This window comes from Engraulis encrasicolus, chromosome 13, assembly GCF_034702125.1.
Source record: "Engraulis encrasicolus isolate BLACKSEA-1 chromosome 13, IST_EnEncr_1.0, whole genome shotgun sequence".
In the NCBI taxonomy this organism is placed as follows: domain Eukaryota; kingdom Metazoa; phylum Chordata; class Actinopteri; order Clupeiformes; family Engraulidae; genus Engraulis; species Engraulis encrasicolus.
The window spans coordinates 34,510,166-34,526,084 of NC_085869.1; the positions used below are offsets into that span (position 1 = coordinate 34,510,166).

Sequence of the window (15,919 nt, forward strand, 5' to 3'; positions counted from 1 at the left end):
TAATCAATACCCAATTTAGCGCGTCACAATGGGAGATTCCAGACTGCCGTGGTATAAATCACGATATAGCACAATTACATACGTTTTCAGTTATTCTCTTAATTTGCTCTTTATTTTTTTGTGTCGCAAAACAACCTTTCTTTAAAAATGGATCTTTTCATTCTTATTTTTACAGTTACATTAACTTATAGTGTGTAATGTGACAACATGAGATGTAATTAAATGATATTCAATTGTATAAAATTCATAAAATTATTATCACGATATAAACGATATAGGAGCAAGGTCACGACATACACTTTTATATCACGATAACGATATACAGTATATCGTCATATTGCCCAGCCCTAATTTACATTAAATTAAAAAGCTGTTTTTTTCTGTTTAAAATGCAGGCTCTATATTTATTCAAGTAGGGCTAGTGGACCAATCACAGTTGAACCGCTGATTGATCTTCATGTCACCAATGCATAAGGGGTCATTCCATGTAAATTCACACGCCCTCCCCAGGTGACAATCTCTGGTTTGCCTGAAATCTCACATACAGGTACCTTCTGATGTCAATTGAAAAAATGCAAAGTATTATCTCCACTCTCTCCTCCTCTCTCCTTGTGTCACAGTGTGGTGCCCTGTAGTGTGCAGTGGCAGCTGCGATCGTGGGCTGCTGTTCACCAAGATTTGCTTTCCTCCTCTCCCCATCCTTCTCTCCTTTTCTACGGCTCCTCCTCTCCACTTTCTCTTCCTCTCCTACTCCTCATCATCCTCCTTTCCAACTCCTTCATCCTCATCAACTCCTCTCATCCTCCTTCTCTCCTCTTCCTCCTCTCTCATCCTGTCCCACTCCTCTCAACCTCTCTCCTCCTCCTTCTCATGTCTCAGTCTGGTACTGTGTAAAGCGCAGTTTTTGAGATGCCTGCTTGCTCGCCAAGTTTCTCTCATTTCCCTCTCCTTCTCCACTCTCTCTTACTCTACCTCGTTCTCATCTTCTCCTACCCCTTCTCATCCTTCTCTCCACTCTCCTTTCCTCTCATCCTCTCTCATCTGCTTGCTCTTCATACCTCAGTAGGGTGCCATGTACAGCCCAGCTGGTGAGATGCCGTCCTGCTCTCCACCAAGTTTCTCTGCTTTTCATCTCCTCCTCTCCACTCCTTTCCTCCCCCTACCCCTTCTCCGCTCCTCCACCTCTCCACTCCTCTTCCACCTCTCTCCTCTACTTCTCCTCATCTACGTGTTGTCTTCCTCCTGTTCTCTTCCTCATCCTCCTCTCTCTCCTTTCTCCTTCTCTCCCACTCCTCTCCTCCTCTTCTCCATATCTCAGTGTGGTTCCATGTAGAGGCCTGCTGGTGAGACAGTCCTGCTCTCCACCAAGCTTCTCTTCCTCTTCTCCTCTCCACTCCTTTCCTCCTCTATCCATCCCCTACTCCACCTATCCACTTCACTTCCTCTCCTCTTCTACTTCTCATCCTCTACACTTTCTCTTCCTCTTCTTCTCCTCCTCCTCATCCTCCTCTCTCCCACTCCGCTCTTCCTCCTCCCCATATCTCAGTGTGGTGCCGTGTACAGCCCAGCTGGTGAGATACCGGCCTGCTGTTCATGTTCGTGTTGCTCTGCCCCTGCTCGTCACACAGCTGAGCCGAGTGTTTCATTTCAAACAAGCCCTGTTGCAGCCTTACAAACACTATTAATCACCTCTCTTTATGACGCGCAGCAGTATTCAATCACACACATACAATCTTATATAGTGAGACACGTCAATAACAGACAGCTACAGTGCTCCTTTGTTGACCACATGGGACTTGTGCAATAATTTGCTTCCTGCCTTGCAGTTGAACATTTGGCCCACAGACTCAGACCATCACAAAGCAACGTCCTCAGAGTCTTCCATTTAATTTTGCCCAGAGCGACCATCATAGAGCTAAACATCTTTGGTTTTGTACGGCCCCTCCTATCCCCGTTTCTCAGGCCTCCCCTACAAAGGCAGTAACAAGTGCAGTAACTACTACGCAAACACTGAAACTGAGAAAAGGGCCTACAAATGATCTTATTGGTGTTAGCTTGGATATTGCAGTTACTGCAAATTTGACATAACAATATCTGTAAAACGGGGCATATTTGAACTATATGGCTTTGTCACAAGATAAAGGAGGTGTTATGAAGACCATTTTCAGTCTAAACTCAATTTTGTGCAAAATATGTACCGGTAGGTACTGCACTTTGTCTTTGTAGGGCAGACTTACGTTTCCTCAGATAAGGACCAACGCAAGACAATACAAAGACTACAGAGCTCAGCGGAGCAGAATGATTACACTGTGCTGCCATCTGGTGTTCACCTGTGGAAAAATATCTCATGCGCAGCAGAATGCAGCTCAACGGAAATACACTTTTGTCTTTTGAAATGATTGCAATTAACTAATAATAAAATGTTTTTTTTCTACGTGAAAATCTGAAATTATCATGGGCAAAAACAACAACAATAAACCAACAACAGTCATAGTCACAGTATTAGGAGGAGCAGCAGCAGCAACAACAACAATTTTATACAACTACAACACAAAACAGTTAAAATTATTCTCATATGTGTGGCATGTTGGTCCAATATCCCTGAACTCGTAGCCTGCCATGATGAGATGGTACTGAACATCAGATATCATCCCCCAATGCAGGCCCTCTCAGGCACTTCTACGGAACAGTAAACATGCTAAACACTAAAATACATCCCTCAGATTCACTTGGCCATTACAGCAGCGACATTCAGTCAGCTCTAAAGGGGCAGCTGGGGAGAATTTGCCAGCTGCACCATAACAATGGCTGCATGCGGACCGTCGGAGAACACTTTCTTAACAGCAAAACATCCAAGTCCACCAGCTGCTGTCAGCAATTTCTTTTGCGACCATACTTTAACCTTGACCAAACAAACAGTGGCACTACTACATGTTGCTGCAATATGTGTGGGGGGGACACGAGTTATATAAATTGCCCGTCATGTTGTCTTGAAACTATTATGGGTCCAAAAATACTGAAAAGGACAAACAAAACTGGAGAAACAACACAAACCGCCTAGATCCCAGTCAAAACTGTTCTCTATCATTGTCCCTCAGTGGTGGAACAAACTTCCAGAAGCAACAAGACTAAGATCATCTCACTCAACCTCCAAGCAGAAAGTAAAGACTCTCCTCTGGGCCTGAGCTGGCCCAGATCCGGTAGACTCTTAACCTTATATTAAAAAATATGAATGTGAAAAAAACTCAATACAGTAATATTAACTACAAGTTCAATTTCGTAATTGCGTCCTGCGGGGTGACATGTAAGTGAAGTTTGTGGACGGACAGCTGCAAGGCCAACTACAAGGGTCTTAAAGACAGGCTCCTAACCGGTTATACCTCAGTTATTGGAGAGTGGTGTGGAAGTTTAAGGTAACTATTAACCTCTTAATATGTCTACACATTGCAATGTTTCTGTCACACAATGCTTAGGTTCATTTATGGTGCCCCGTGGTGTGAGGAAAAAAACGTTTTTTAAGAGTGAAAACTAGGGGTGGGCATAGATTAATTTTTTTAATCTAGATTAATCTCACTGTAATTATGAAATTAATCTAGATTAATCTAGATTAATCTATATCAAAATGGCTCATTCAGAATAGGCACGATAGCGAAATAATGCCGAAAAAAACCTTGGGGTTTCTTAAGACAGATGGCGCATTAGACCAGAGCTCATCTTTTTTTCCAAAATGCATCTCATCTTCAAAAAATTGTCATGTTGATACTTGGAGATGAAAAAATCACAGCAATATGTGTAAAGTGTGTCCAATATGTTAGAAAGCATTTACAGTTATAAGATACTGAAATTTCAAAATGAACAGCGCTATAAGTTGTAGAGGCAAATACAGATAAATCTATCAAACATTTAGGCTATTTAAACAATATTACCTCAACAATTCAGCATTTCTAATGGGCAGAGAGAGAGAGAGAGAGAGAGAGAGAGAGAGAGAGAGAGAGAGAGAGAGAGAGAGAGAGAGAGAGAGAGAGAGAGAGAGAGAGAGAGAGAGAGAGAGAATCTGCCACTGACTGTTAAAAGGAGCAGCGGCTCCTTTAAGAGAGGGAGGAGCTCTGCGCGTAGTAGGCACAGTCAGCAGCCCTCAGCAGAGCCAGGCTACTGGATATGCCTATCTAGAACCTACAGCACTGGCACACGGCGATTTGACAGTTGTTCTCAGAGTTAGAATGCCAGATGAGTTACAACTCGACATGAATTCAGTTTGCAAAAAAAAAAGTCAAGCGCGACAACCGCGAGGTTTATTACCGTCGGACATGAGAATATCTCACTGAATCGCAAATGTGCGCGATTGCAACACAAACATTCAGCGAGAGTAGATATTGACAGTTTCAGTTTGACAATCTTCAAAATGCATAGGACTATCACACGGAATGTTTTGCAATTATAGCACAGGCAAGATTTCTGGAAGTTGTTTATGTATTCTATGCAATGCGTGAGGAAATGTAGGCTATGTCGGGCTGGTAGCTACTCACACACAATAATGTCTCTCTATGCTTCACCTCAAACAATAACGTCACTTTAGTCTACCACTTATGAAAAGCACTCAAACAACAACTACCACGGCAGAGGGATTAATGTTTTCAGCATGCAAACACTTCATATTTAGTAGGTCTGCTGAAACAACAGGTGGAGAGAGGAGAAGCGACTGGAGCGCAGTCTAAAAGCGTCTGTCAATTAAACGCTATGGTGACGTGCATACCCAAACTCCAAACCTATATTTTGAGAATAGATTAACGTGCGATATTTTCTTTATCGCGCGACAAGAGTCTCACATTATCGCAGCACGTTAACGCCGATAACGGCCCACCACTAGTGAAAACACATATTAAGATTAAACACAATATCATTATCTAGTTAGCATGAGCTAAAATAGCCACAATGCAGTGCATTTCCTGTGGTGTGACTTCATGTCCTGTGGTGTGACATGCTTAGTCATTAGGCTCGTTCGTGACGACGCAGTAAGATTTTTGCTAGGCAGTAGGCATGCGCACTTTGCCAGTTTGATGCATGCTGGTTACCACAATGCATCAAACTGGCAAAGCGCGCATGCCCACTGCCTAGCAAAAATCTTACTGCTTCGTCACGAACGAGCCTATTGTGTTACTCAGTCCTTACTTATTTTTCATGCATCATGCAAGGATATAAGCATACCAGGAGATTTATTTGTGACATTCACACAATTATTACAAGTAATACAGTGAAACCATGCAGTGAAATCACAGTTGTGTGCCTGTACGATGCTGCGTGTGTGGGTGGGGGTGCGGGTGGGTAGTAGTGTCTGTGTGGGGTGGGGGTTAAAGGAATAATAGCAGAAAGAGCATTGGGGGTATGTTTGTGCAGAATATTAATAATTTTATTGTATCTTACAGAAATGTCACACCAATGATGTCACACTGCAGGACACATTTTCCCAAAAATGGCAAAAATTAGGCGAAATTCCACAGACCACTGACATCCATTTTTCTCTTTTTGTTCCAATTTTTCCACCCATTTTTTCAGGAATTGGAATATGTTTCCTCCTTTAAGTGTGTTACGGCCTTGAACGTCAACCACCCATTTCCACCTATTGTTCTGTACAGTACATTTCCTGTGCACTTGGTATCTGCAAGTGTTGTATGCTATGATTATGTCCTCGATTATGAGTCGCTTTGGATAAAAGTGCCAAATGTCAAATGTAACATTTTGTAATGTATTGTAACAAAACATTCTTGACATACGCTCCTGATTCATGCATGTAACACAACAGCTTGCTTCGTTATTTGAACTCCCAACAGCAACTTCACAGTAGAAGTGGGGTGCTGTGAGATACCACATGCTTAACAGTTGGTGCGTTATGCCCATAGAAACACAGCATTAAGATGTATAGGTGTGTGCAGGCATGGCCTATTCGTGGGAGTTGGTTTTAGGGAACAGGTGGTTGCAAGTTCAAATCCCACCATTGCCAGCAGGATATGTGTCACTTGGCCTTTAGATCTATGACTTAAGTTAAGTGTCTTTGTGCAACGCAGTTTACATTGTTTCCTGCCTTGGGACAATAATTGACTGAAATGTAGTATGTGTGTCTATCTTGTGTATCTATAGATGGGTACTAGAACGGTATACATGTCACACTGTATGCATGTCTGCATTTGTTTTTTCACCTATCTTCTTGTTATAAATGGACACTGAAGTGTGTTTGTGTGTGTGTGTGTGTGTGTGTGTGTGTGTGTGTGTGTGTGTGTGTGTGTGTGTGTGTGTGTGTGTGTGTGTGTGTGTGTGTGTTTAACCTATCTTCCTTAACATACCTATCTGGACACTATGCGTGTGTGCCTGTGTGTGTGTGTATGTGTATACGTGCCTTATCATACTGTGTGCCTGTGTGTGTGTGTGTGTGTGTGTGTGTGTGTGTGTGTGTGTGTGTGTGTGTGTGTGTGTGTGTGTGTGTGTGTTTTACCTATCTTCCTGTTATAGATGGGCACTAGGACGTTGAGGAAGCGTTCCAGGCCCAGTAGGCCCAGGCAGAGGAGGACCAGTAGCTGGAGGCGGGTGCTGCCCCTGGGCCACAGGAACGGAACCAGCAGGCCCACCTTACGCCGGAACCCCTGCCACGTGGAGGCGGGGCCAGAACCAGACCTAACCCCACCCCCTCCCCCTCCCCTCCGCTCATCACTGGTCTTGGCCTACATGGGGCAGAGACAAAAGGCGACTGCGCTTGATGATAGGCAGGACACAATGACCAGAGGAAAACATGCTGTTAAGACTACTATGACAGGGGGGCGCTGTGGCGCAGCATGCTAAGCCCCCCACATTTGGGCTCCCACATTGCACACGGGGACCCCGGTTTGAGTCCGACCGGGGTCATTTCCCGGCCCTGCCCCATCTCTCTCTCCCAATCATTTCCTGTCTACTCTCACACTGTCCTGTAATAATTAAGGCCAAAAGACCAAAAAATACTGAAAAATATTAAGAATAAAACCACTATGAAATGTCACTCAATTAAAAAAACGTATGATAATAATAATAATAATAATAATAAACATCATCATCATCATCATCATCATCATGTGGGGTGTGGCTTCTATCTATGGATTTTTGGGAAGCAAATATTTTACTCCCAAGGGCCAGGAGTAGTGGTTACCATAGTAACAACACAGTACAGGAAAACTAAACTAAATGTGTGTCGATTAGTCTGTGGGCGTGTCACAGCAATCAGGGTTTGCGAATAGGTTATTTAGTTTTCTTACCTCAACCGTCAAGGAGAACGACTCAGGATTGTCCCTTCCCTTGCCGGACCGTTTAGTTGCCATTTCCTGGAAATGGCTTATGAAAGAGAAGCTAGGCTGTTCTTTTTGTCAGTTCAGGTTGGTATTTGTTTGGATCCTTTGTGATTGAAACCACGAGTGTCAGCATTCCCAAACACGTTCCCCGTGCTTGAGAAGCCGCGTAAAACAACTTTCAAATGTGAGACAAATGTTTCAACAAGATGGCGTGTAAGCGATTTGTCTGCCAAATTTACAAACAAATGTGATCCGCCACAATAACTGGACTACTGCTCCACAGGTTTGTTTAGTTTTCTGTTCTCGCAGCTACTGAGCCAGCAGGGAAGTCAGTCGAGCACCCCGCCGCAACATCTCCCTTCCCACGTGATCCAGAGTTTTGGCAAGCTGTCATGTGAGCCTCGGAGCGCTGTCGCGAGCCCTTGCTATGCTGTTTTGGAACGCCGAGGCCTCCCGCATGCAGTCTATTTTTGCGAATTGTGTGAGGGAAGGCTCGCTAGTGATCACTGTTGGCTCTCGTCCTTGTCTGTCTATGCTTGGATCTCCCGAGTACGTCGTCTGTTTGTTTCCAGTCTACGCGTTTGAATTAAGGAATGCCTTTTCCTTCACGTCAATATTGGGCATGAAAGTGATTCACGACTTTGCCAAGAAACAGATGAACTAAGTCGAGACGACAGGGCAGACCATGCTGGGATTCCTTCATTTTCACACATGGTTCCCGGGAAGCATAAGTGGGCTCAGTTCGCCATCGCGTGGTACTGTATTGACATTGCAGGACCAAATGGGTCATCATCATGGCCATTACGCACGGTGGTGATCCGTCTACAGATCAACTACACATAGGGTTTCCCAAACTTTACCATGGCAAAGACACGGCTCGTGCCACACATTTTCTTTCTTTTTTTTTTTTCCTGAGCACCCCCTTTCATAACCATAGTCTACAGTAGGGTTGTGTGTTTCACTGTCAATGCCCCATTGGGATATATAAAATGACAAGAATAGTAGTAATGTTCAGACATGCTTTAAACAACAATAATTATTCAATCATTTATTTTGTTTCGCTATACTTTCTCTTCAACTTGTCGCAGACCTCCTAGGACTCCCTTGTGGCCCACACACTGGTCTAACACAATTTTGCTGCTCTAGTCATTTAGTAGGTCTAATCATTGAAGTAGCCAGGTGTACATTGCTAAATGAAGATGTTTGACCAAAGTCAAAACACCTCAACATTTTTGGATAGCAAAACCAGGTAATATGACAAGAAGCCTGATTATTCTCAGATATTACTGTAGGTCTGTTGGCCACGTGCCCAAGGCTGGAGTCAGTCTGCTGTATTTTGGCATGTCATGTCCTGTGAGAGCGCACTTGCAAAAAAGAATCAGGCCAACAGTGGGCCAGATAAAATTTGCTATGTGGGAAGCTAATATGAACATAGAGAGACACTGTGACAATCAGAGTGGAGAATGCATGCCAGGCAATCATGCTCACAGCCGCAGTTTGGTATTCAGGGATGATCTGGCCATATGCTGTAGTGACCAGGCTTGTACGAAATTCCGAATGGAAAGAATTTCAATTCAAAGTAATGCCATAATACGAACACTAGGTGGTGGTGTTCTATGTACTTTCAATGGGTGGTGTAAATTAAATTCAAGGTAATGGGACCACCTAGTGTTCGTATTATGGCATTATTAAGCGGGCTTGCGGAGCAAGAGCAGAGCTCTTGCAGAGCAAGGCCCGATTATAGTAATCTCTAAGTCCTGTTTATTGGTTCTCTTGTACAGGGACAGTAAAAATAGAAAATGGATCTCCTCCTAGGCCTTTCGAGATAGAGACACCGTTCAAACACTAAAACGACCGGCTCGGCTTGGAGATCGCGTTTCGTTATAGGCTTCTCCGTGTCTCTTGTCGTTTTCCCGTTTTTGGCGATTTAGTGAAAGCCTGGGTCCCCATTGGAAACAGTGGTGGAACCTCCATGAACCAAGGTTCCGCCACTCTAGAGATTAGAGTGTAGGAGGCTTTTTCGGTCATAAAACATCAACACTTTCACCTAGAAGTTTAGTTGACGCGTTGTTAGCGAGCTCTATGGGATGTCTCCAAATTGTGAAAGTTTCATCTCCCAACTCCCAATACTTTTTAAATGGCAGGTTTGTAAAAAAGACAGACCTGGCTCTATGGAGAATCCCAGTCTTTGGAAAAGTGCATTTTTCAAGAGATCAGCGCATGTCCCACACGGAGGTCCATTTGTGCCTGAAAAATTTAACCTATAAACTTCATTCAAAGACTGTTAGAGACATCACAAGCATGACTCCGATCTGTGAAAAGGACACGTGCCAACTCCTTTTAGTTTTTTTACAACGATGTTGTAAAGACAAAAAACTCATTCTCATTTTCTCCCCTGTTAAAGGCTCAATACTAACTGTCTTTCAGTCAATCACAACAGGTGCAGCCAGTGAAGGATTCCATTTCAACTGCCACTGTCTCAAGATTCCATTCTTAACGAGCAGGTGCGAGCAAGCATTCTAGAAGTCCATTGTTCAGCTCTGCAATGCAATGTAATATAGTCTTGCTGGACTATGCATGACAATTAACTGCTTGGCTTAGTGGTAATGCATGCTGCTGCATTAGATTGGAGGTTGAGGGTTCGAAACCCACATGAAGCAATGTTGATTTTCTAAATTATATCATATGCAGCGTTCCTTGGCCGACTTAAAATGCCATACATGTATATCATTTAGTATGGATGGCAAATGTGCTGAATTACAGATATTGAGGTTGGGGGTTCGAAACCCAGTCAAAGCCATGTTGATTTTCAAAATTACATCATATGCAGTGTTCCTTGGCCAACTTAAAGTGCCATGTATGTCATTTAGTATGCATGGCAAATGTGCTGGATTACAGATATGGAGGTTGGGGGTTCGAATCCCAGTCAAAGCCATGTTGATTTTCAAAAGTATATCATATGCAGTGTTCCTTGGCCAACTTAAAATGCCATGTATGTCATTTAGTATGAATGGCAAATGTGCTGAATTAGGGATATGGGGGTTGGAGGTTCGAACCCCAGTCGAAGCCATGTTGATTTCCAAAATGATATCATATGCAGTGTTCCTTAGCCAACTTCAAATATCATGTATCGTATGTCATTTAATATCAATGGCAAAGGGGTTGGATTACAGATATGGAGGTTGTGAGTTCTAATCCCGCTCGAAGCCATGTCGATTTTCAAAATTATATCATATGCAGTGTTCCTTAGCCAACTTAAAATACCATGTATGTCATTTAGTATATCCCCAAAACGCAGAGCTACAGCACTTTCAAGATGGCTGAATCCAAGATGGCTGAATTGTTTGGCCCATAACTTCTGACTGGGTGGATGGATTTTTCCCAACATTTCTTTTAGCTTTGTTTTCTCAATAGTACTTTTTTTCATCTCTGCCCCAAAAGGCAAGCCCGCTTCCAGCATTTTCTGTGAGAATGCATTTCTAGTTCTGAATTGAAATTCTTTCCATTCGGAATTTCATACAAGCCTGGTAGTGACGGACACACTGTTGGGGTTTATGGCTGTGGCACCTCTGACTATAGGGGCTCTGTGGAAATGCCAACACATACTGTATATACTATAGGTATTGACAAAAGTATTCACTAACCGAGTGAGATTCACCAACCGGTTCCCAAACTGGGGGCCGAGACACCACAGGGATCGCAGAGGTAGGCCTACTGAAAGGGGGTCGCGGACAAAAGGGACATTGCATAAAAATGGGAAATCGACAGGTTAACAGCTAACAGGTAATAGATGTATTTGCTGTCCTGTGGATTTCTAGCAATATTGGTGGACAAATGTTTAATGGAAAATCTAGCAATATTAATGGACAAAAAAAATTGCCCAGGGTCGCGAAAATATTCTGAAGTTCCAAAAAGGGCTCCCCGCTGAAAAAGTTTGGGAACCACTGCTCAAGTGCCATCCCATTCCTAACCCATAGTCCATCATTTGCAGCTATTACAGCTTCAGGATATCAAAACATTTTGGACAATGTCATGCTCCCAACCTTGGGGGAACAGTTTGGAGCGGGCCTCTTCGTCTTCCAACATGACAAGTCCCCAGTGCACACAGCAAGGTCCATAAAGACATGGATGACAAGAGTCTGTTGTGGATGAACTTGATCACAGAGTCCTGACCTGAACCCGATAGGACACCTTTGGGATGAATTAGAGCGGAGACTGAGAGCCAGGCATTCTCAACCAACAGTGTGTGACCTCATATGCGCTTTTGGGAGAATGGTCAAAAATTCCTATGAACACACTCCTCAACCTTGTAGAGCCTTCCTAAAAGAGTTGAAGCTGTAATAGCTGCAACAGGTGAACCGATATCATATTGAATTTGGGTATTGTATTTTGTAATTGTATTTTGTGTTATTTATTGTAAAATGTGTGACCTATCTTTGACTCCTTATTTTACAACTGTGAAATAATTGTGTATTTTTAGTTTTGTTTTAACTTTGTCTACTTTTAAGGAACATCAAACCTGTCAAGGGACAAAAGATGGAAATTAGCCCCATGGCTACAATCTTGTATTTAGCATTTTGTTTTAAATGCTGGTAATATGCTGTCCCTTTGTTAGATAAACTTGAAACTTGAAACTTGAAACGGGTCAGGAATGGGATGGCACTTATATTCATATGTGAGTCAAGCCAGGGTAGTGAATACGTTTGGCAATATAGTGTATGATAATATAGTAATGTAGTAATATAGTGTGTAATTGTATCTCTCCATGCATTCAAACAGGTAGAGCAGTACTACATAGAAGTCTCAAGTTACCAACTTCAATTCACTAAGTTAACAGAAGTGGGGTCAAAAGAAAATTTGTACCTGTTCAGGAACCATTTTTGTTTTTGACTGGGAGTCTGTATCATCTTATCTGTATCTTCATTTATTTCCCTGCACCATTCATTCATTCATTCATTCATTCATTCATTTATCTATCTATTTATTTATTTATTCTATCTATCTTCAACAGGAGATGATGAGGGAATTTTCATATGTAGTGGTCAGTTTTAACAACATAATACAAGATTGATCACAGCCTCCTTTATTGTGTAGCTATTTCCTTTTACAAAGGGGGTAATAAAAGCAGCAGATGCCTATGAGGTATATCCAGCTGTCATCTCCAATACAGTGTGTGTGTGTGTGTGCGCGCGCGCGTGCGTGTGTGTACGGTACGTGTGTGTGTGTGTGTGTGTGCGCGCGCGCGCGGTGTGTGTGTGTGTGTGTTCTCATGTTCATCCAGCTGCATCCCCATTAAGCCCTTTTCAGGTTTGATGTTTATCTTCTGTGAGAGAGAGATATGCGCTACAATACTGTATTGCCAGTGTATCAGTGTGGAGGCCTCAGCACACACATCCTTGCTCTTAATCCACCCTCAAGCCCCGTCTGATCCGGAGGAAGCCTTCGGCCTAGCCACTGCAGAAGCCCGCTACCGCAAATGAAGATTACCTATCTCAAACTAATGCTTGCTTTAGGATAGGCGCTCGGCTAATCCACCTTTGGGAAACAATCACTCAGGTCCTTAGCACACCCCCCCCAACCCCCATTATCCAACTCCCCCAAATACTTTCCCTCTAACATCACTTCAAACACAATCTCTCTCTCTGCATGGTCAGATCAGTCTCATTCCAGCCTTTTGATGATGATGCTGAAATGCACTTATTGAAGAGCTATCTTTAGCCTATATAAAAAAAACATGTTTCTACATTGATACTACATGGTAGCTAGCTCTATGCTGATTTGCATGTCAGGTCTACATTGTGTTTTCTTTGTAAAGGACAAATCAATTATAATCAATTTCCTCCCTGATTTTGTGGACCTCATCTCTGACCTCTGTGAGATAGATTCGGATGATATTCTATGATATAGGCCCATTGACACTGCATTATGGTTACGATGAAATGTTTTTCAAATCCATAGGATATTGGTATGTAATTCCACTGTTCCCAGATATAAAGATTTAAACTTTTCCCCACATTTCCCCCCACTCTTTAATACCACGTTGTTTCTCAAGTCAGATAACTACTGTTTGAAGAAATACCAGGTCACATGGGTAGAAAGCAAATGTCAGAAACAGTCTTTGACACATACAGTTTGTGTGACTCTAGGCGTAGGCCTATTCAGGCCAATCGGAGAGCCATGCCAGTGCCCGTTCCCGCACCCCTTCCCACATCTTAAACCGGCCGGCATATTCCCGCTGCAATTCTAAGCACTGGTACTGGAACGATGGTTTGTGATGCAAAAAAAAAAAATACTTGGACGTCAGCAGGTTCATCATCCGGGTAAAAAATTGTCAGATGGGCTACGGCAAAGTTCAGGCTCGGAAGCATTCAGACCCTCTGAAGGGGGGAATGATGGGAAAAGTTTGAGAACCGCTGCTGTAAACAATGTGTAATGGCCATGATTGCCTACTTTCGAGCAGCAGAAAAAAGGACTCTGGGCAGTTCATCTTCAAGTGGTAGATGTTGTGAAGGAAAGGGTTCCTCCCTTCTTGCACTGCGTCAATTTCTATGGAGTCAAATGTACTCTAGTGTCACGATTCAAAATAAATAGGTGTTAAAAAATCAAAAATGGTCATGATTGTCACTGAGTGCCCAGTAGGTACTGTGGCCTTGGTACCGAGCTGAGCCGAGATACCATGAGCTGAATCCACTGAATATTGAACGCCCATTTGTCTGTATTACTAATTGCAGTGCATTGGCTCACGTTTCCCCCCTGCGAGCATTACTGAGCGTTTTTCCTCTGTGCTCAACTGCAAACATCTGCAATAAATGAAGACCTAATCACTGTTGGAGCCAACACCTTTTCTGCTGTAACGTGCAGGTTTCACAATGTAGCCGCGCCTCTAATTGATAACTTTAAAGGCAGAAAATCTGTTTTGAATACTTAAAATGCTTATCGCAGGTTCCCGAGAGCCAAGCCAATGTTTCCCGCTGTATTGATCACTGTACCTTAAGAGAAGAGGTTGTCTCTGTGCCAATTGCTTATGTTTGCCAAATAAAATGAAAAATTGCCAATGTCTTGAAGGCTGATTTTCGTGGCCAGTGATATTCAGCCCAGACTGCCACGCTGTGCTAAAAGGCCCGTTTTTAATGCCAGAAAACCCAACTCAACTTTACTCCTCTCCTCTTTCTTTTTTTCCCCTTTCACTTCAAATCCCTGTCTGTGTTTTTAATGTTTTTACAACCCCTCTCTCTCTTCTTTCTCTTGCTCTCCCTTTTTTACTGTATGTCTCACTCACTCTCAGTCTCCTCCCCCACCATCTTTATTATTCTCTCAATCTGCCTCGATTTCTCTTCACCCCCCCTCTCCCTTTTTCTCTTTACCACCATCTCTTCTTTCCCATTCTCTCCCTGTCTTTCCCCTCATCTCTACATTTCATTTCTATCTTGCTTTCTCTCACTCAATCACTATCTTTCTTTCCCTCTCTCTTTTCTTTTCTCTTCATCCCTCCATCCCTTCAATAGAACTGAGCAGCTGGTCCAGTAAGTGTGACCCTCACCTGTGTGCTGTGCTCTCTCTCTCTCTCTCTCTCTCTCTCTCTCTCTCTTTCTCTCTCTCTCTCTTTTGTCCATGTCTTTTCTTCTCTTTCTCTCTCTCCTCTCCCCTCTATTCCTTGTTCTCCCCCCTCTCTTGCTCTCTCTCTGTATCTGTCTCTGTCTCTTTCCCTCTCTCTCTGTCTCTCTCTCTCTCTCTCTCTCTCTCTCTCTCTCTCTCTCTCTCTCTCTCTCTCTCTCTTCCCTTCTCCCCCACTCTTGTCCACTAAGCCGCGGTGCCCTCACCTGCGTGCTGTCTGCTGTGTGGGGTCAGTGCTGAGTGCAGGAGAGAGGGGGAGATTAGCTGTGGGTCTGAGCTGTAATTAACTTTTAATTTGGGAAGTGCCTCTTGACAAAAGAGCACTATCGCACACACAGACGAGACGAGACGAGACGGCCCCTAAACCCCACACGCTGACGCTGGAAATGAAAAAGGGGCTCTCTGAGCTTTAGAATAGCAGGAAAGCTAGCTTAGCGATAATGTCCATCTATCTTAGCAATAATGTCCATCTAGCCCCCACCCCACCATCTCCCTATCTCCATTCCATCCCCAACCTGTCTGCAATGTTTCTCTTATGTTTACCCATCTGCCCTTTCTCTATACTTTCAGTCTTTCAACCCTCTCCTTTCTTTGTGTTTCTTTTCTCTTTTTCCCAGGTCCTCCTCATCCTGCGGTAATGAGGTGAGATTTGGACTGCACAAAGGACAGGATACTCTGATGTGAGAATGCAGGTGTCAGGTATACATAGTACATACTGTGGCCCTTAATCTACATGATTTGAATGAACCCCCTAGCGCAGAGCCTATGTTATAACCTTAGGGACTGTTCATTATTTATTTTCGGGGTCACCGGAAGAAAATAGGGGAGGGTTGTGTCATTTTTTTCATTGCTGCGGGGAGGGTCATCAAGGTTTTTTTTAAAGCTTGCTAGAGGGCAGGGTCATCCAAAAATGTTTGGCCCATTTCTTACTTCTCCCTTGGTGAGGGTCATGCATTTTTTGACGGCGTCACAGGGAGGGTCATCAAAGTTTTGAA

At 43.3% G+C, this 15,919-nt stretch overlaps 1 protein-coding gene across 1 annotated transcript in view; it reads right to left on the reverse strand.

The window, feature by feature from the left end:
- The window catches only part of abcb6b (ATP binding cassette subfamily B member 6 (LAN blood group) b), a 102,854-nt gene extending 94,998 nt beyond the window's left edge, over positions 1–7,856 (reverse strand). Inside the window, exons 1-2 of the mRNA XM_063212890.1 lie at positions 7,278–7,856; positions 6,488–6,713 (exon numbers count right to left, since the gene is read on the reverse strand). Of these exons, the coding sequence (XP_063068960.1) occupies positions 6,488–6,713; positions 7,278–7,340 (289 nt within the window). The 5' untranslated portion in view covers positions 7,341–7,856. The remainder of the gene's footprint in view (positions 1–6,487; positions 6,714–7,277) is intronic.
- Positions 7,857–15,919: the final 8,063 nt, after the last annotated feature.